At 45.9% G+C, this 21,120-nt stretch overlaps 1 protein-coding gene across 4 annotated transcripts in view; it reads left to right on the top strand.

The window, feature by feature from the left end:
* Positions 1-19,982, top strand: part of MAP1A (microtubule associated protein 1A) — a 67,826-nt gene extending 47,844 nt beyond the window's left edge. For all 4 annotated transcript variants that reach the window (XM_075764490.1, XM_075764491.1, XM_075764493.1 and 1 more), the window contains 5 exons: positions 1,605-1,687; positions 2,322-2,462; positions 4,153-13,036; positions 15,188-15,420; positions 16,379-19,982. In XM_075764490.1, coding sequence (XP_075620605.1) covers positions 1,605-1,687; positions 2,322-2,462; positions 4,153-13,036; positions 15,188-15,420; positions 16,379-16,534 — 9,497 coding nt within the window. In that variant the 3' untranslated portion in view covers positions 16,535-19,982. The remainder of the gene's footprint in view (positions 1-1,604; positions 1,688-2,321; positions 2,463-4,152; positions 13,037-15,187; positions 15,421-16,378) is intronic.
* The last annotated feature ends 1,138 nt before the right edge of the window (positions 19,983-21,120 follow it).

Genomic DNA, 21,120 nt, shown 5'->3' with positions numbered 1-21,120 from the left:
TCCACGCACCACATCCCACACCAAGTGGCAGAAATGCCACTGAACTCAGTGCAAGAATTTCCTTTGCACAGTGATGGTTTTGTTTTAGTCCAGAGGGACTGTTTTTAGACAAACTGAAAGAACACAAGTTCAGAAAGCAGCTAGAGATGCAGAGTATTAATAGTTCTGGTGAGAGCGTAGAGCCACTTTCATTTTGGTCTGAAAGTTGCCTTCTGGGCATTTCTGTCTGGTTTATACTTAATTGCTGGCAGCCAGAGTAAAATATCCCTGTAAACTGAGTTTGATTAAAGCTATACTGAGTATTGACCTTTCTCTGACTTCTTTCTTTTTGTGTCCTTTTGGTGTCTGTCTTTGAAATACCAGTTTGATCAAGCTAATTTAGAAGGATTGAGATCTGCCTAGAAAGAGAGCTGATGGCAGGTTGTGGAATAGCGAGGGTAGAAAGAACAACATTGTCAGAGAGCAGCAGTTGCCTGGAAGACGAAAAGTAGAAATAGACATCAGTTTTCGGTGAAGATCTATGGCCCTCCAGTCTATATGAGGGGTTAAAGCCTATGAATTATTTAAACCCTATAAATTATACATTCCAATAATTAAGTTCTAAGTGCTTGGCTTGTAGAGTGGATATAATGTCCAGAGGTAGGTATTTGCAAAGACCAGAATCCAAAAAAATTATGTGCTGCTTGCAATGTCAAGGGAAAGGTCCTGTACATCATCCCACTTCCCAGAGCAGTTTGATGTGGGTACACAAGGATGGCTCTAGCCCCACTTTTCAGGATGGCAGGCACTTGCCACTATTCTTTCTAATAAATTAATAGGGCCCAGGCATTATGTCAGTATTTTGCCAAATATCCAGGTAATGCCCATCCCAAGGTGAGCACACAGACTGCTTTTTTGCACTACCAGGCTCTTGCTGGCTCTTCCCTTTTTGCCTAAATATATAGAGCGAGCAGAATCCTGTCTGGGTGTCTGTTTCTGACTCTCACAAGAGGGGGACAGGAGAGCAAGCATTCTTAACATCTAGGTGGCTCCCATAGCAGCAGTTTGCCTCGAGGAGTGCAGGTTTGGATTAAAGAAAAACCCTTTGTAAGAAAAAAAAACTTACCAAGAATGACGAGAGATCCGTTATTAGCACTGCACCACTCTAATGAAGAGTGAGTTGGCATGCACCAGCTGGCTCACAAAGCCCTGTGGTGACTAAGGCTTGGACAACATCCAGAGATACCTCTCCATGGTAGCTGCAAGCAAGCATGGCAAGGCAAGATACTTCTGTCTGGAGAGGATAATTGATCTGTGCCAGCATTTATGAGGCACAGCTGCCTGGCACAAGCAGGCAGCTTGATAAGCCTGGCACTGTGGACTTCAGAAGACATTGGAGTTGAGTTGCAAATTGTGCTGATCCAGAACTAGGATTTTCTTTCCCTGTTACTGAAAAGAGTTTGCTTTGTTCTATGAGATCCAGGTATTAAATTAGGTCTAGAATGCAAGCGGAAGTATTGCAATCAAAACCATGCTGAAGTGGAATTTTTGAGGCTAAAACATCAGTAGGCAGATACTGTCTCATCAGCTTCTCCCATCCTGTCTAATCCCTTGCCTCTTCCCAGGCCAAAGAATCCTCCATCACCGGAGTGATACCCTGGAAACAGTGATCCTGGTAAATCCCAATGTGGACAGCATCGTATCTGAGGTAAGGACCAGATGCCAGCGGGTTTTCTCCACATCAGGTCTCCTGCCCTTGCTTGACGTAGAGGTCCTGATCATCACACTTTGCACCTTCTGGAGAGTTTGAACATGCTGCCAGTCTGCTGCGAGGTGTGGTCAGGTGGCCAGGTGTTCTGGTCATGCCAGCAAGATATATGCTGTACAAAGTAACACACAAGACTGTATGGTTTCTTGTGCGCTAGCCCTTTAGGAATGATCTCCTTACTGGAAGAGTTAGTGCCTTAGAATTGTCTGATTTTAAGGACTTCTCAGAAGCTTGCAGAGTTTCCTAACAAACAAGGTGGAGGGCTTCTGAACCTTGAGCATTCCAGTTTGATGAGAGTCTAAATGTGCTGACCTCTTACATGGTGGTATAATGCCAAATGTTTTCTCTTAGCATTGGCCTAGTTTCTCAATGTGAATTATGATTTGACATGGAGCTGTGTTGGACAGGCAGTAGCAATGTCTTCCCTCTTCAGTGACCTACTCTGTTGTATGTAGAAAACTTATGCTTTGGCTATTTGTGAATAATGCGTAAGTATCACCTGTCCATGTGATTGGATTTCTGGGTGCTGGTGAGGGTAACTTTTTGATTGCAACACTCTGTCTCATGGTAACAGGTCCGCTCACTGGTGTGTGATTCATCAGCCCACAAACTACTGATCTTCTGTGGTCAGAGCTCAGACCAGGAAGGAGACTTGATCCTGCAGACGGGAACCTTCACTTACCAGAAGTTTGCTGAGATACTTTCAGACCCGGAGGTGAGTGTGAACAGTAAGCTAACATGTCCCCTTCTGTTAAGAGAGTGCATAATAGAGCAATGCAGCCTGTGCTGCTCCTTCGGGTGGCAGATCTGCAGAGGGATGGGCTTGAAATCCAGCAAAACAATTGCACACCATAAATATAGTCTTGGGCATCTTGCTTTAACTCCCTGGCTTAAGTTTTCCAAGGTGGTAGGCATGGGTGATTCCACCTTTAAGTGTTCAGCTTGAAATAACCTTCCAGACTGGCTCTGCAGCAGGCAGACACTCAAAATTTCTTAAAGCAGATCTTAAAATATCTGTGGGCAGCTTCCAAAAAAATGCTGAGGCCATCATCACCCTAGTAAATGTGGGAATTTCTCTTCATTTCACAGTCAGTCCAGCAAGCATAAGCTGTTCACAAGGTTCAGAGTGTTCATTAGGGGTGTGTAAAGATGATGATGAGGGGATGACTAAATGCTGATGACGTAACTACATGATGATTAAATAACTACAGATGTCATTATTTAATAGTAAAATTGCAGAATCATTCAGGTTGGAAGGGCACTTGAGAGATCTGTAGCCCAACCTCCTGCAAAGACCAGGGTCAGCACCAAAGTTAGACAAGATTGCTCAGGGCTTTGTCCAGTGGGGTCTTGAAAACCCTATAGGACATCTCTGAACCTCAGAGGCTCTTTCTGTTGGTGCTCATTACTGATACAGATATGCTGCATCAGTTTTTGATAAGCCCTACTTCCACTGATCATTGTGTGCCAGATGTTTAGAATGTCTATGTCTGATTGAATGTACAGTTGCTGCAGGAACGGCTGGGTGATATTTTGACAATTGATATCATTGTTGCTGTAATTACATCAGCAAATCTGCCCGCCTTCATTTATTTTAAACTGATTGTTCTCATTTATTTCTGGTACCCATTTATTTGGACACTAACTAGTCGATTAAGGGCTGTCTAAGCAAAAGAACACAGTGTAAAGAAGTGTACTAATCTCATTCCAGATACTTAGGAAGTCTAAGGTTTCATGCTTCTTTGCTCAGGATATGTTCAGCATAGTTCTAAGGAGCCTTGGAAATTATATTGACCTTAGTTCTACTTATTAGTCATGTAGCATGTCCCCAGCCCCGTATGTATATCAGAGATGGAGTTGTGACTTTCAAAATAGGGCCCAGGAAAGAAAATGAATCTGAATGAAAAAGAAAGTCCTATGGGACTAAAACTGCACAAAGTACTATATGACCATTCACTAGCCAATGAGTGAGGATAAGTTCAGACAATAATGCTTAGCATTGAAAAGGGTGTCTCAGGGTTAGAATTCATAAATCAAAAAAGACTGCTACTTCTGTGTCCAAGCCAGGGACTGATATCCCAGGTTAAATAGGAAGAAGTAAGGAAAGAGGACAAGGTGGTTCCTGCTTTCATTTTCTTTCTGGGGATCTTGTCACCATGCACTCCCAACAGTCAGGAAGCATAACAGCTCATCAACATTAAGAATTTGAAAAGAGAGCAGAACACAGCCACACACATCTATTTGCAAGAGGCTTTTGGACTATTTAATCTATCCCCATTGTTTCCTGTCAGCAAAGTGCTCATGTATTTCTGCAGTAACTGGCTTTTTTTTTTTTTTTTTTTTTAAGTGCTGAATTGGTCTCAGAGCTTTATTTGACCTTTATTTGTCTGTGCTTGTCTCATTAGGTCACCCAGATTCTTAGCAACGCTGATTCAGATATCAAGGCCTCCCTTACTGTGTCGTGCTTTGGAGAAGGAGACTGGAGCAACCTTGGGCATCCTCGATTTCAGGAAATTATAAATCTGAAACTGAATCCTGATCCAGTTCTGCCAGCAATGGATGGAGTGTCTGAGTTTGCAGAATACATCTCTGAGACAGTTGACGTGCCATCTCCATTTGATCTCCTAGAGCCACCCACCTCAGGGGGCTTTTTGAAGCTTTCTAAACCCTGCTGCTACATATTCCCTGGGGGAAGAGGTGATTCTGCTCTTTTTGCTGTCAATGGGTTTAACATCCTTGTGGATGGTGGGTCTGACAGGAAATCTTGCTTCTGGAAGCTGGTAAGGCACCTGGATAGGATTGACTCAATCCTGCTCACCCACATTGGTGCAGACAACCTACCTGGCATCAATGGACTGCTGCAGAGGAAAGTTGCTGAGCAAGAGGAGGAACAATCCCAGGGCTCTACCAACTACAGTGACTGGATGAAGAACCTAATTTCTCCTGAGCTAGGGGTGGTTTTTTTTAATGTTCCTGAAAAACTGAAGATGCCTGAATCATCCATGAAAGTAAAGAGGAGCATTGAAGAAGCCTGTCTGACACTGCAGTATCTCAACAGACTGGGCATTAAATCAGAGCCTCTCTACAGGGTGGTGAGCAGCACCATTGAACCTATCACACTTTTCCACAAAATGGGAGTGGGTAAGCTGGACATGTATATACTGAATCCTGTCAAGGACAGTAAAGAAATGCAGTTTCTAATGCAGAAATGGGCTGGTAATAGTAAAGCAAAGACTGGCATAATTCTCTCAAGTGGGAAAGAAGGTGAAATTTCTGTTCCCTATCTCACATCCATCACAGCCCTGGTGGTGTGGCTTCCAGCCAGCCCAACAGAGAAAATTGTACGGGTTTTGTTTCCTGGAAATGCTCCTCAAAATAAGATACTGGAAGGTCTTGAGAAACTCAAGCACCTGGATTTTCTGAGGTACCCAGTGGCTACTCAGAAAGATATCACTTCTGGAATACCCCCACCTGTGCTGAAGCAGACCAAAATTAAACAAAGAACTGACAGTAAAGAGAGTCTTAAATCTTCCCCCAAGCCATCTGTGACAAAGCAAGCTAAGAAAGAAGAAGCAGTTGAGGAGGGGATTAAGGAGGTAAAACCAGAAGTCATAAAGGATGCTAAAATTGAGAAAAAGGTTAAAGAACACTCAGAGAAAATTCCTGAGAAACCTGTTAAACATGAAAAGATAAAGACAGAAAGTGATGCTCTCAAAGCTGAGAAAAGAAAATTAGCAAAAGACAAGGTTGGAAAAAAGCATCTCAAAGAGAAAGTATCCAAACTGGAGGAGAAGAAAGACAAAGAAAAGAAAGAGATTAAGAAGGAGAAAAAGGATTTAAAAAAAGATGATGGAAAGAAAGAGGAAAAAAAAGATGCAAAGAAAGAGGATAAAAAGAAAGAAACCAAACCAGAGCCCAAAAAAATTTCTAAACCAGACTTAAAACCATTTACCCCAGAAGTAAGAAAAACACTATACAAGGCAAAAGTTCCAGGCAGACTCAAAACTGAGAAGATCAAAGTCAAACCTGAAAAGGAAGTACCTGCTGACCTGAAGACGTCACCAATGGAGAAGGCACCTGTACAGGTGGAGCCAGGAGAGACTTCCTTAGCTGAACAGAGGTTAGTCCTGTCTTCACCAGAAGATCTCACAAAGGACTTTGAAGAACTGAAGCATGAGGAGAAAGGGGCCTTGCAGGTGACTCAAGAAATGTCTGATATTGAGGTTGGTGTTAAGATTATGAGAGTACCTGAAACAGAGATAAAAGACTCTGCTGACATGATTGCTCAGAGTTGCCTTGAAGTGGATCTGGTTTTGAAAACAAACATTCCTGATCAAGGAATAACTACTACTGATGTGGAAAAAGAATCACCAGCAGAGGAAAAGGCCATCCATCAGCTAGAAGTGAGAGCAGGTCATGCTGAAAAAATAGATGATGAAAGAACAATAGATGAAAATCATGACATGAAATACTGTGAGGGAAAAGCTGAGCAGGACAAGGAAGTTCAGCTGTTTCCAGACAAAGAACAGGTACCATCACAGACAGACCTCTTAGCAGAAGGTGTTTGGTCATCAGCATTCAGAGAGGAAGAAAAGGAGGAAGAGGAGAAAATCTCTTTGGACAGAAAGCAGAGGGAAGCAGAAACAAAGACTTGTGAAAAGCATATCGAGGGGACAGAGGCACAGGAAGAGGGTGAGAAGGAAAAGAGAGAGGATGTGATAGAAAAAGCAGAACTGGAAGAAAAGGAAGAACAGCACATGAAGACAGAGGAGAAGGTGGAAAAGAATAGAGACTTCTATGAGCTGAATCAGGATGAGAGGGAGGAAAAGATATTTACCACTACAGAAAAGGAAAAAGAATTTAGTGATGTGGGTGAGACAAACAAGTTACTTGGAAAGGACATAACAAAGGAAGAGTCGTATCTGAGCAGTCTACCAGTCCCACCAGGAGCAACAGCAGAACATGTTTCATATATCCAAGATGAAACTATCCCAGGCTACTCAGAAACAGAGCAGACCATTTCTGATGAAGAAATACATGATGAACAGGAAGAGAGGATCCCACACTTGAAGTACGATGTCAATGCCTACAACATTTCTGTTCCTGACCACCCAGGCTCTTTTGAAGCAATACATGGAATACAGGCCATGCCTACTGCTGACCTTTCAGCCAAGGGCTATGCTGGCCAGGAGTCTGAAATCCTGGCATATCCTACAAACATTGTGGCAGCACCTTTAGCTGAGGAGGAACATATATCCTCTGCTACCTCCATTACAGAATGTGATAAGCTTTCATCTTTTGCAACTTCAGTAGCAGAAGATCAATCTGTTGCATCTATAACAGCACCACAAACAGAAGAGACTGGGAAAAGCTCTTTACTTCTAGACACAGTAAACAGCATGCCCTCTTCTCGGACTGAAGCAACCCAAGGTCTTGACTATGTTCCCTCTGCTGGCACAATCTCTCCCACATCATCCTTGGAAGAAGACAAATGTTTTAAATCTCCACCCCCTGAAGATTTCCATGCATTAGCAGAAGGAGAGAGAAAACTAGAAGCTCAAAAAAAGGATCTTCACGAAGAGGCAGAAGAGGAAGAGGAAGAAGAAGATGGGACTCCAAATATTGAAATGCCTGAGAAACTCAGAGGGCATTATGATGCCCCCATGTTTCCTCATGAAGGATGTCCTGATAATGTGTTAATCAGTGTTCCCACAGAAGTGATGCAAACTTCTGGTCTGCCATTATCCACTGAAGAAACAACATTTTCCCAGATTGACTCTGCAGAGGTTGAAGAACGATGCATGAGTCCTGATGATAGTACAGTCAAAATGGCCTCTCCCACCCCATCTGGCCCCACTAGTGCAGGACACACACCTTTCCACCAGTCTCCAGTGGAGGAAAAACTAGAAACAGTAGATTCAGATCTATTTGAAAAACAAACAGATGCTGCTGTCAAGAAATTGGAAGGCCAAACTTCTGTTGTGGTGAAGGGAGCCAAGGGTGAACCTCTCAGAGAAGATGAGGTATCTGCAGCTAAATACAGACAGGAAAAAGAAGTGCCTGGACCTGTACAGCACAAGCTGGTCTTGGGCAGTGATGTTCCAGTGTCTCCTGGGGAGGAGGTGCAGGAAGCACCGGTGGGGAAGGAGGAGCTGCCCTGGCTCTCCTACCACAAGCAGGACACAGTGGTGATAGGGGAGGAGGAGGAGCATCTTGTGCTGCCCCATCCCAGCACAGATGTATTTCCAGAGCCAGAAAAAGAACAAGGAACTAAAACCATGACAGAAAGCTTAATGGGATTTTCAAAACACTTGTCCTTTGAGCCATTCTCTACCACAGAAGCATCTCTAGGAAGTGTAGATCCTCCACAGTTCACAAGCCAAAGCAAATCTGAAAGTGACAAATCGTCACAATTTTCACCAGATGACACCAAATCACTTTCTTTTACAGAAGAAAGTATTGGTAAAGAAAAATCCTCAGATATTTCTGTTAAGGGAGTGACTGCTGAAGAAAGAAAACTGCTGTATTTCACAGGAGACACCTCTGAAGAAGAAAAATCTTCTCATACTTCCATTAAAGACATTTCTCCAGAAGAGACCAAATCCATTTCTCTCACTGAGAGTCCCAGCAAGGAAATCTCTTCAGACCTCTTTGTTAAAGGAATTTCTCCAGAAGACATCAAATCTCTTAGTTTCACAGAAGAGATAACTGCAAAAGAAAAAACTATATCTGACTTTGCTGACAAATTCCCTTCAGAAGCTGTGAAATCCATGGATTTCACAGAGCTGAGTGCAGCTACATGTGAAAAATCACTGAAAATTTCTGCCAAAGAACTCACGAAAGAAGTGTCAAAATCTTTTCCTTCCCCGGAAAGTAGCTCAGTTAAAGACACGTCACCCAGAGACACTTCAAGTGAAGAAATGTCTCCAGATGACAGCAGTTTATTTTCTGCAGCAGAAAAGGGCCCATTTAGGGGAAGAACTGCAGGCTTGGACTCTCAGGAAGTATCTCCAGATGTGAAGGACTTACGCTTTACAGAATCTAGCCCAACTGAGGATAAAACATCTTCACACATTTCTGCTGAAGGTGTAAAATCTTGCAGGTTCAAGGAAGCTCAGGAAGAAAAATCTCCAGAAATGGAAGACTTTTACATGAAAGATTTAAGTTATGAGAAGAAAGTGTGGTTTCCAGAAGAGGTGGAGGAGATCCCGGTTCAGGGAAGGCGGCAGAGATATGATAAGGAGAGAGAGAGCACATTCTTGGATGAGGTACCAGAATATGAGACAAAATCCCTTCCTAAAATGGGAGAGGAGGAGATCCTGTCTCCAGCAGTGCCTGGCAGTCACACCTGGAGAAGAGCAGAAAGTAAAGCATGGGGCTCTGCGTATGGGTATCCTCAGGAAGGAAGAGAAACTGGAAGAGGAGGGCAGTTACCCAGTGAGGAGGATGAGGAGCTCTGTCATGCTGAAGACAAACCTGTGCTGCTGCAAGCAGAAGCAGAATGTTTGAGGATGGAATCATGTGATTACAAAGACGACACACAGAAGAGTGCCAAGCCTATATCAGAAACAAAGAAAGTGGAAATAGTTCCTGCTGATGTCACTCTCCCAAAAAGAACACAAATGGAAAGTTCTCCTCTGTCTTCTCAGTATGTCTCCGGTGAAGAAAATCAGGCCAAAGAATTTACTGGAGACAAAGAAAAGCAAGAATTGTTGTTGTCATCTAAACAAGATTACTCCTACTTAGATGATGAGGAGAAAGCTGTCCTAGATATCTATGCAAAGTCACTAGACCAAGCACTGACGGCATCTCCCCCATCTGTAATGGCTACGACTTTGGAAAAGGAAATTGACACACCACCAGAAACAGAAAGGCCTTACAAGTTAGATCAGTGCAAGCCACCTTTACAGGAGGAAGTCCCACGGAAGGACACAGAGGAGAAATCAGACATCAGTGGTTTCTATCAGGAAATAGACTGTAAATACAAGTCAGATAGAAAGCAAGAGGATGACTGCAAATCCACTGAAGATCTTTATGACTCTACAGGAAGAAAAGAGCAGATAGCAGCAGCATCTACTCTGTTGCAATCTACAAGACCAGTGGAATATGAATATGTAGCAGCGTCCTCCGAAGAAAGTGCTGCAATCTCAGGACAGCGTGCACACTCCCCTCTGGGACAAGACCTCTGTCAAAAAAGCAGTGCTGCCATGGGCCAAGCTGAGGCTGTGGGTTCTGCCAGCCGAGCGGCATATCCTCCAGAGGACTATGCTAGGAGCTCCCCCGAGCCTTATTCTTATGAGGAAAGAGTTTGCAGACCCAGAGGTGATGACAGTTCTGCAAGACAAGAGCAAGAAGAAAGAGAACCAACTCCCTACCCTGATGAAAGAAGTTTCAAGTATGCTGACATCTATGAGAAGATGATTGTGTCTGGAGTTGGACCCTCCCCCTTCACACCCAGGGGTGCAGACAGGCCAGGTGACACTGACAAGGTGCCAGCAACAGCACTGATCTCTCAAAAAGATCAAAGTTTTCATGTCTCTGCAAAGGAAGAAGAGTCCTGCCTTTATACCTCTGCTGAGAAGGAGCTGTCATCTCCAGCATCCCCTAAAGACACATCCCCTAAAGATAAAGCAGATTCAGCCTTTGACTATACAGACATCCATGAAAGATACTTGCCCTTGTCTGAAACAGATAAGCCTAGGATATCTGATGGACAGGAAAAACTGAAGGTGTCTTCTGCTTTGCCAGAAGAACTGGATTCTGAACTGCACCCATCATCTACAAGCACAGCATTTGCCTCTCCCACAGACATGACTGACATGTTTTATCAAGAAAAATCAGCTGCCTATATTGATGCCACTTGTCGAGATGAGAACATCATTTTGTCTAGCCAGGAGCAGATATCTCTGTCCCTGAAATCTGAAAGTCCAAATCTCAAAGATACATACTATGAGAAAGCAGGTCGAGGGGAAGAAAGCATGAGTGACTCAGAGTTAGAAAAAGGTGCTAGGGAGAAATCTGAAAAGGAGTCTAAACTGCACAGCCCTGTTGAAGCTGCAGGCAGAGTCTATGCACACATCTCAGCAATGGACAAGTTTCATGTAACAGAACCCCTTCTGCAAAGCAAGCATCAGGAGTCCATTTCACCCAGTTCTACTGCCTCTTCACCTTCTGATCCAGGGTGGAAAGAGGAATATGGAAGTAGGAAAATTGCATCAGCCACTGTTGAGGGGACATATGTTGCTGGTTACAGTGACCTGCCAGACATAGGCAGAGATGAGCAGGCTTCAGAAATGTGCCATTTAAGACATGATTCATCACAAAAGAGAGAGTTTGCTGAAAAATCCACAAAGGAATCACATTTCTGTGCAACGGATTATCCAAGTGAAGCGGTGGTCTCAGAGTGCCAAGAGCAAGCCACATACTTGAAATCTGCTTCTGGAAAACAGAGAGAGGCATACGAAAAGGGCCCAACAATGGAGGGTGGAGTGATGGCTAGCTCTTCCGGATTTGAATGCTCCCTGCTAGGAAAGAGTGAAACATCCAGTATGGTCAGACATCAGCAAACCTTAGCAAGCCAGTTAGGGGATATCTCTCTTCCTTTAAAGGTTCCTTGTGCTCTGCCCTCAGACCAGGGGAAGAAAGATGAGTACTTGGAGGTTTCTGAGAAAATCAGTAGCCTTGACTCATCTTTTACTAAATTGTCACCACTGAGTCCATATGAAGAAGACAAGTTGTTCTCCAAAGCTGTGGAAAGAGAGTCTGTGCCCCAACAGCAGCTGAAAGATGACTCTTCCAGCCTGTCAGAGGAACCTTCATCTGAAGCTACCACTCCTGTGATACCGACTAAAGCAGAAAGTTTCTACTCCCATATGCTTTCCACATACACGGGTGCAGGAACAGAACCAGGTACCAGGAGTCTTTGGGATGTGTCTCCACAGATTCCAGATAATGCTGTGAAAATGCATACAGCTGAAACCAAAGACTTTGTGTTTGCTGAAGAACATGGTTCTCCATTCACAAGTGGCATGGGTGACAGCATTTCACCATGCAGAAAGGAGTGCCAGAGCTCACAGCCCACACCATTTTCTGTGGAGAAACAACAGCAACCCTGTGTAAGCAGTCCAGAGCAGAAGGCACCATTTGCAGAACAGCTGATGACACTGACATCTCTCCCTGATGTGTTGACATCATTTCCTCATCATCAGCATGAAGATGAAACCACAGCCAATGGTCCAACAGAGGTGAGCACCAGTCTGCAAGCTTTCCAAAGTACATACCATGCAGCAGAGGCAAAGGATGAAAAATCATGTCCTGATTCTGACAGCAGTTTTTCTCCATGCGCAGGCAAAGAGGACACAGAGAGGCAGAGCCGTCCTTCCTCTCTGATGTCCCCTGAACACAGTTTCCAGCCCTTTTTCTCAGATGTGCAGAGGGGTGCAAAAACAGAGGACCATGGAGATGCTTCCCATGACATGGAGCCACATTTAGGAGGCAGTTTTGATTGTGGACAGAAATTTTCCTCATGTGACTACAAGCATAGGAAGGGAGAGCTCTCTCCCTCATTCATCAACCCAAGTCCTCATGAGCTCTCTGAAGATAGTGACCTCTCACAGGAGGATGGTCATCCTTCAGTGCAAGGAAGACCACCCCACACTGGTAGTAGCCCCATGCAAAGTGCCACAGTGGAGGAAACCCCTCCAACATCAGTGAGTGATTCTGGAACCTCCCAGTCAGACTCGGATGTCCCGCCTGAGACAGAAGAATGTCCGTCTATCACAGCAGATGCCAACATGGACTCGGATGAAGATGCCGATTTCCTCCCAGTGGACAAAGCTGTTGGGAATGCTCATCATGCCAGTTCTAGGTCCAGCCATGATCCTCAGCCTGTTCCAATGGTAGATCCCCATCCCCATCCTCCTCACCCTGATGTCTGCATGGTAGACCCTGATATGTTGGTAAATGAGCAAAGCATGAGCAGAACTGATAAAATTTCCAAGAAAGACATAAAAGAAAAGAACAAAGGTGTGAGGAAGCCTTTGAGCAAACCCAAATCTTCCTCGCCTGTCCGGAAATTAGATGTGAAAGGAAAACGATCACCCACTCCTGTGAAACAGCCATCGGACAAATCGCCAAAATCTGTCACTGCCAAAAAAGAAAGAGATGGAGGAGAGAAGCCCAAACCACGTAGTACGCTGGTGCAGCCTCCTCACACAGAGGATGAGTTATCCCGGAGTAGTCACGGCAACCCTGGCAAGAGCCTTGTTAATGGCATCAAAACAAACCCTGGTAAGAAATTCTTCCTTAAGCATGCATTTTCTCTTTAGGTCCAACACAGAGAAAAAGCACTGAGTTAAATGTAGCAGAACAGAGAATAGGACCTCCCAGTCAGGCATAAAAAGTTATCAGCAGTGATAGGTAGAGAGGTTGTCACACAAATCGCTTTAAAAGATCAAAGCCTTGAGGAAAACTTTCAACCTCTGTAGAGCCAAATGCAACCACCTCTGAAGAGAGACGGACCTGTGAGACCTAATTCAGAACTTCATAGGCCAAGATTCAGTTCCACCCAGGGGGCTACCTCTGTGGAGGGGCTACATCTGTAGGTATTCAGAGGTGGGTGCTGTCAAAGAAATGCCAGCAATTTAAGGACAATATATGTGTGTGTGTTAAAAAGAGGTGGTAACCTCTCAGCCTGTGAGTGGGGTAAATGCATTGCACTAGACTGAGCTAAAGCTGTCATTTAGAATAACAGGACACCACCATGGTCAGGTATGTGCTTTCCTCTGAAGTGTTAAGCAGAGATGGATGGGAACAGCTCCCACATCTGAGTACCACACACAGGGCACTGAAAAGGCAGTCTGACTGTTGGAAACTAAGGCCTTCTCTTTTTCCTAAATAAAGGTGTGAAAGAGGGACTCGGCCACAAGTGTGCGTACAGCTCACTTTACAGACACAGAGCAAATACTAATCCTTTGCTCCAGATTATTGATGCGGAGTGTAAGATAAGAGCCAGCAGGTGCGTAGTGCCAGGGAGAATGGAGAAAGCTGAAACACAGCAGATGTGGTCTCAGCAGATGTCCATTGCAGACATTGTGGCAAAGAGAGGGTGTAGGAGAAGTGGGGGAAGGTTTGCAGAGGTGTTACAGGGAACTCTTGAGTGAGAGCAGCTGAAGGGGAAGACCTGAAAAGAGCCCGGGGGGGGGGGTGGGGGGTGAGTGCAAACACAACTCAGGTGGGGGAAACTGGTGTCACTGACAGCAAGGGCGATGGACAGGCCGAGCAGTTGATGAAGGGTCTGCTCAGTGTAGTAGGGAGTGAGAGGAAAGCAGTGGAGGGACCAGTGAGGTGGTCACAGCGCCAGGCCAGGGAGGGTTCTGCAAAGGTTGGGGACTGAACAGGGACTGAGCCAGTTGATGTTCATGAACAGCTGACAAGCAAATACGGTACAGTCAAGAGAGAGCTGCACCAGGGTATCAGCAGAGTGTCTGTACAGAACAGTCGTGTCTTAGAGGCGCTGCACAGAAAGGACTGGCAAGATGCAATGCCTGGATATGTCAGTCTGAAGGGAGGGCTGAGACAAAGATATAGAATGTAGATGTGCGTGGAGCAGTGCTGTGAGTTGCCCAAATCAAACTTGGGATGAGGGCTAGACATCCGTAACACTGGCTGAGACAGGTAGGGATTTTTTTGTTTGTTTGTGTAGCAGCTAGGCAGCACAATGAGTTGTCCGTGCCAGCAGTTAGTGGCTTTTTGGTCACAGAAGAGACTACTCAGAGATAGTATATGTAAGGAAAGGGAGAGAAGGGACAGTCCTTCTACAGGTTTTGTGTGTGTGTGTATGTATATATGCATATATATTGCTGAGTATAACAACTCTTGGTTTACCATCTCTTATCTCATAAATGTAAGCAGCAGCAAATGAAAAAAAGAGGTACAAAAGGTTGACAGGAAAGAGCAATAGAGTCCTTGGAATAGCAGTGATTCACAGGAATGGCAGAAAGCCACGGTGGAGCTTCCAGAAAGACTACTGTAATACCCTAGGATAGCATATAAAGACCATCAGAACAGGTTTCTTTAGCAAATGTAGGTTATTAAACAACAAAAATTAGGACTAAATATTGATTGGGATGACAGCTCTGCAAAAGGTAATAATGGAGATTTTTTTTTTTATTTCCTTCCCCAGGAAAGGCTTCTGAGCCTGCAGCCTTCCAGTCCCTCCCCAAAGAACAGCAGAACTCCCTTTTCCTCCCAACAGCTGTGACAGGTCTGGCCCAGAAATCCACCCAGGTCACTTCTGAGCAGCAGAGCCTGGATAAATCTTAACTTTGTTGCTGCAGCTGCAGGGAAAAGCCTTTCTGGGATTCAAGTAATTCAGTGTTAATTTGAGTGTTTGTCCTTTCCAGAAGGGTTTTGATAGCCTCTGTTTTCTTTTTTCCAAAGCTTCCAATAGTCCTAAGAGCAGTTTGCCTGTACCCATGGGTCCGCCTGTCTATGTGGACTTGGCATACATCCCCAACCATTGCAGTGGAAAGAACACAGATCCGGAGTTCTTCAAGCGGGTTCGAGCATCATATTATGTTGTGAGTGGGAATGATGCAGCCAATGGAGAGCCAAGCCGTGCAGTGTTGGATGCGCTCCTGGAAGGGAAGTCTCAGTGGGGGGAGAACCTGCAGGTAGGTCATGGAAATGCCAAGGAGTGTGTGTGTGATGCTCCTTGTGTCACAAGTGCTGGGGAGAAGGTGTATGTCACAAGCATACCCACAGGGAGTACACTAAGAGGAAGCAAATGGTACTGGGCATGTACTGCTCTGCAGTCTTAGAAGAGTAACTGTTTGCACCCATGAGGAAGAGGAGGACACCTGCAAAATAGTGTGAGTGGAAGCAGATATGTCTTCCTTTCCACATCCTTTTGAGGGGAGGAAGCATTTAGAGATCATACACTCCTCCTTATCTGCTGCAGGACGAGCCTATCCTCAAGCAAAAACAAGCACCATCACAGTCTGAAATTTCATCACAGTATCCCAAACACAGTGGCATTTGTTGCTAGTCTTGCTTGCTGAAGATCTTTCCAATAGCAATTTTTTATTAGTGCTTTTAAACCAGAGTTCTTACACATAGTGTTTGCTAAGTCAGGTTTGCAGGACATCCTAGGTGGGCACACTTTCTGAAGACAGGTACAGGAAAGTGTGTATGTTCTTTCAGATGAAGCAGCCTCAGATTTCAAGGTGTCCAAGTTGCACATTGGGTCAATAGACATGCAAAGTCTAATATCAGGCCATTAACAGTGACACTGTCAGCATTGTTCCTTTTCATACTGAGGGATCGTTCTAAGGCTGTTTCCGGAGCTCCACAGAGAGATGCTCTGCCCTGCACTGCAGCCATTTTCATCGTTACGGTGTTAGTACTGCCAGTTTGCAGCCAGCTCAGAGCACCATTGTGCTGGTACTGCATAAAATAAAGCACCAGCTCTGCCATAGAGAACCTGACATCTGAAAGACATTAAATAGAACAAGCAGTACCAAGGGTACAGTGTTCCAAAATTAATGGGAAATTTTAGCCTCAGCTCCTATGGGCATTGTTTGTCACTGCAGTTGTTCTCAGACAATCATCCCTGCTGCTTTCTTTTCCCAGGTGACATTGATCCCAACACATGATACTGAGGTGACACGAGAATGGTACCAACAGACCCATGAGAAACAGCAGGAGCTAAACATCATGGTACTGGCAAGCAGCAGCACTGTTGTGATGCAGGATGAATCTTTTCCAGCCTGTAAGATCGAATTCTAAATCTCCCACACTTTGCGTTCATCCATTGACTCTCCAATCACCAATGCAACATCAGAGACACCATCTAATCACAGTCCAGTTCTTCTCTGGTTTAGTCCTCTACATGGTTCCCATTTGTCAGGCAATCGGGTATCCATCTAGCTCAGCACTGGATGCCATGAGAAAGAAGTGCAGGGCTCTGTAATATTCTGGACTGAGCTAAGAGTTTGTGCAAGAGCAGTTGCAGGCCAGGGGCACTTTCACTTTCCCTGCTTTATTCTGCTGCCTGTACAGTTTCTGTAGACTATCTTGGCTGCCTTGCTGCTGTGAGAGCTTGTTCTACTCTCTTCCTGGCTGCCTTGCCATTTAACTTGTAGCACCATGAACCTCATCTTTCTGGTGAGGGCTGAAGTGCTGCTGCTGCATGTAGACAGTGCATGGGGGGCATGGGGGGGCAGAGAAGAAAACTAATTTGCAACAAAAATGCACCTAGGAGATGAGGGAAGGCGACACCCTCCAACTGTAACATGACCGTGAAGGCCATCCTTCCATCTCCCATCCTGAACATACAGGTGGTGTTCTGAGCAAGGAGACCTGTACTCCAACTAGGCAGGCCCACCGTTTGCCAGCTCTGCAGGCTTCTGTCCCAATATTTGGTTGTGGCATCCTGCAACATCTGCTCACTATGCTTAAGGAGCTGGGATAAAGGACATGTTTGTTTGGGGGTGGCAGCGGGAGGGGAGGGTTCAGCTTGTTGTTCTTTGCTACAAAGAGCACGTTCCTACCCTGCTAACTTGAGCTTTGCACACACAGAGTGGCCAACTTACTCCTGCACGTCAGCAGTGGGACAGTAGGAGGCAGAGAGGGGCTGTTGCATGAACAGTCACACAAAAAGAGTATCCAAACGCACAACTACAGCCCCTTCTAAAGCAGAAGGGCTGAAACAACCCTGGCCACCGTTGGCCTAAGCTGTACGTGAAACCTCCCTGTCCTTGTAAACCAAAGGCTTTCTTGAAGATTGTGGTGAGGCAGCTGAGGAACCCGCATGCTATACTGAGAGAGGCTAGCGTCTGGCTGGTGAAGCTGATGTGTGCTAGATCTACAAGCAGCAGCAGTTTCATCGCTGCCTGTATGCCGGTGGTCCAAGCCTCTCAGCTATGTTCAAGCTTTTCGTTGCCCCTGTAAAAGTGTCCAGGATGTGGGGAACAGAACCTGTGGTGTTAGGAAAGAGAACCCCCTTCCAAAAACACTTGGGGAAAATAGTTTAGTAAGTATAGTTGCTCTTCGTTCCTCCACACCCATGGCAGGGACATGCAGACTGGTGTTGCCAGCGTAGATGAGGTGCTGTGTTGTGCACACCCTGCAGCTGGCAGCCCATTGCTAGCACACCTATTGTGGGCGTGTGTCCTTGCTCTCTGGCCATCCTGGCAGAAGTGTAGTTGTATGGTGTGAGTGCATCATTGCTACTGAACGGTCACCCAGAGCCTCCTTGGCATGCAAACCCATTCCAGCTGTGGGCTCCCAGCCCCTGTAGGGAGAGCAGCTTCAGAAATGTTAGTGCTCAGGTGTGCTGAGCCTGCAGCACTGGTGAACCTTTGCTACATCTGAGAGCATTGCAAGAGGGTCTTATCACAAAGATGGCTTTTATCTTTCTGTAAGACAAAGAGAGTGGCAGTAGGGTGTGCTCTGAGGAAGGAGAGGTGAGCTAGAAAGCAATGCTGCAAGGCTTGACATACAACTCAAAGGTATTTCCATCTGCTGTGTCACCCACTGTGCTTGGCCCTGAGCCAAGATCTGACTCCATAATAAGCATCCTAGGACCCTGTGTTGTGCTTGCCTGAGACACTGCAGTCTCAGTGCTAATTTTCTGGCAGCTGACATAAAGCAACTGCTGCTTAGAAACCTGCTCCGAGGACTAAAATGGAGTTTCTAGGGAAATGGTTTATTTTGCATTTAATTTATATATTTATTTTTTTTATGTTAAGCTGCATTTTGTGTGGATTTAATATTTTAATTTATACATGTTAACATGACACCATGTGCTCTTAGTGTCAGTGTAGAGGTTTCTCAGTACAAATACCTAGATGCTGCAATTTAAACAACAACAGCAACATAAAAAAAGATGATAGAGAACTTGCTGGCAGTAAAAGGGGTCTCTGCTTGCAGCCTGCAAGGCTGTGTCTAAAACCCAGCAGGTGCAGGACAAAGCCTGAGGCTAGCAACCCCTCCCCTAGGAGCAGCCAGCCTTTTTGACACAGCCCTTGTTAGGAGCATGTGAGCTTACTCAGGGATTTAGCAAATCCCTGCCCTGTGCTGTATTCATTTTAACCATGGAGTCATGGTGTGTCTGCCAGAAGAATTAATGTCATTCTCTGTAACCCAATGGGGTCAGCGTCTATGAATGTTGGTTATGGCAAGCAATTGCAGGCAGTAACACACCTGCTCCTGCCCCCCCGATACTGCTGGGGGGGGGGGGTGTTGCCTTCAGTGCGTTGGGGAGATCCTGGCTCACCTGCCAATGGGACTGGCTGCCAGCCAGTGCGACGCAGGTTGCCAGATATGAGAGGAACAAACGGGACCCACATTGCTGGCTCCCTGGATCCCTAAGCGTGGCTAGATGTAAAAGCTAATGCACTAACTTTAGATAGACCCACACATGAATGTTTTCTCAATTTTAAACTTGAAGCAATTCTGACTAAGCAGCAGTAATAGTAAGGCTTTGCAAGGTGCCTGCATCCTCCAGGCAGGAGTGTGGTCATTGGCATGTGTTCCAGTAGAAACACCTGCCCTCCACATGCTGTGCTCCTGCATTCCGCAGCTGTGCTGCTTAGACAGCTTTATCCTACATCAGTTCGCTTTCCTGTCCTCAAGGCTCCAAACTTTTTTTTAGTCTTTTGTGGCAGTCTGTTCTGCCTTCAGCTTCTCTCCCTCCCTGTCTTAGTGCCCCCCCCCCCCCCCCGGCCCTGTCCTCCCTCCTCTTGTTCCCTTCCCTCCCTACTGCCCCTTAAAAAAAAATACGGGGAAAAAGACTTGTAAAAATGCCAATTTGTAAAGAGTCTGACCCTGCTTAGCCTGCAGGAGCCAGCAGAATCCATCCAGAGCCAGAGGTAATACAACGGTATAGAGAGAAACAGTTAAACTCTGCTTTTGCTTGTTTCTGCATGTGGGCAACAACGCGTAATCTTCCTGTATGTAATAGGTACAAAATACTATTTTAAACCTGTAATTAAAAAAAGTGAACGTCTTAACTGTATTGAAATGGCAACTTGTGCTCCTAGCTTCTTCTATGCTTAATGTTTTAAGAACAGAGCCCTGATTCTTTTCTTCAGCATCATGTTTCTATTTGAATTTAGTTCCTTGCGTTCTGTCCTTTTGCCCATTTCCATGTGAAACACTCTGTAACTAACTGCTGTCAAGAGAGGAGCCCAACACATTAATAATAAAGCCACATTAATTGCGAACAAGAGCACTTCCAGCTGTTTCAAACTCTTCTTTGAGTGAGTCCATACTGTAGGCAGGGGGCACACAGACACTGCTAACACACCTTCCCTCCAGTCCCGGCCAGCTGCCTCCCAGCCGATGAGTTCAGGTGAGTACTGGCTGTTCCATGAACACCACACCTCCACTCACAGCTGCTGAAACTTCCTGCGGCCCCAGGGAAGGGACACGCACATCAGGGGCATGGAGCCTACCTGGGAAAGGCATCCCACCCTCCCAGCCCCAGCGGGGTGATTTACAGTTCCAGCTCCCTCCCCTCCAGAGGAAGTTTCGGGCCCTTGCGCAGCTGGCCAAGGGCCCAGGTGGGGATGCAGCCCCGGATGCTCCAATGTGGAGCCCAGCACGGCCTGTCCTGCTGCCACCGCAGCTCCTCACAGTTCCTGAATCACACTCTCTATTGCGGCCCTCTGCCTGTCCCTGCACTCCTTGGGAATGGCAGCTCTATTCCTTGAACTGGAAACATCTCTGGTCCTGGGGGAGGCAGACCACTGCAGAGCAGGGCCAGGAGCCTGCTGCCAGCCAGCCAGGCAGTGCACCAGCATGAGGGGCTCGGCTCAGGGCCTGTGGGCAGCCAGGCACTGATGAGGCACCACAGGCTGCCTATCCCTATTGCAACAGTGGGCCTTTGTACCTCTGCAGAACTCCAAACTGACCTCTGAAGGGGAAGTCACTTTATATCAGTTCTTTTAGCTACTCAGCAGAAAACTAGGACAGCAGCCCTCTGCTCTGCTGGTGCTGGATAGCAGTCAGGAGAGGTTGACGCCCAGTCAGCTCTGCTCCTGCCTGAGTGTCCTCAAGGAGGAACCAATGGCACAGTTGAATGGAAGAGAAAAGGAAAGCAAGTACTGGGCTACAACCCTCAGAAGAGAAGTCAGTGTGGCCACAGAGCATGCCACACCTTGTGCCGCATGTAATGGAGAGCTCAGGGTAGCTGCCAAAGCTGTTACTGACGGGAGGGACCACAAACCGTTACCATAAACCAGGAACAATTTCCACAGATGCTTTCCAGCTAAACAAGCATAACGGATATGGCCATGCTCCTGCTAACTGAGAGGCTGTGACCATACATGCATTTTGCAAAGGTGTACAGTGTTGGGAGTCTGAGGACC

Source organism: Balearica regulorum, chromosome 12 (genome assembly GCF_011004875.1).
Source record: "Balearica regulorum gibbericeps isolate bBalReg1 chromosome 12, bBalReg1.pri, whole genome shotgun sequence".
NCBI lineage: Eukaryota > Metazoa > Chordata > Aves > Gruiformes > Gruidae > Balearica > Balearica regulorum.
This window is presented reverse-complemented; position numbering and strand designations above follow the sequence as displayed.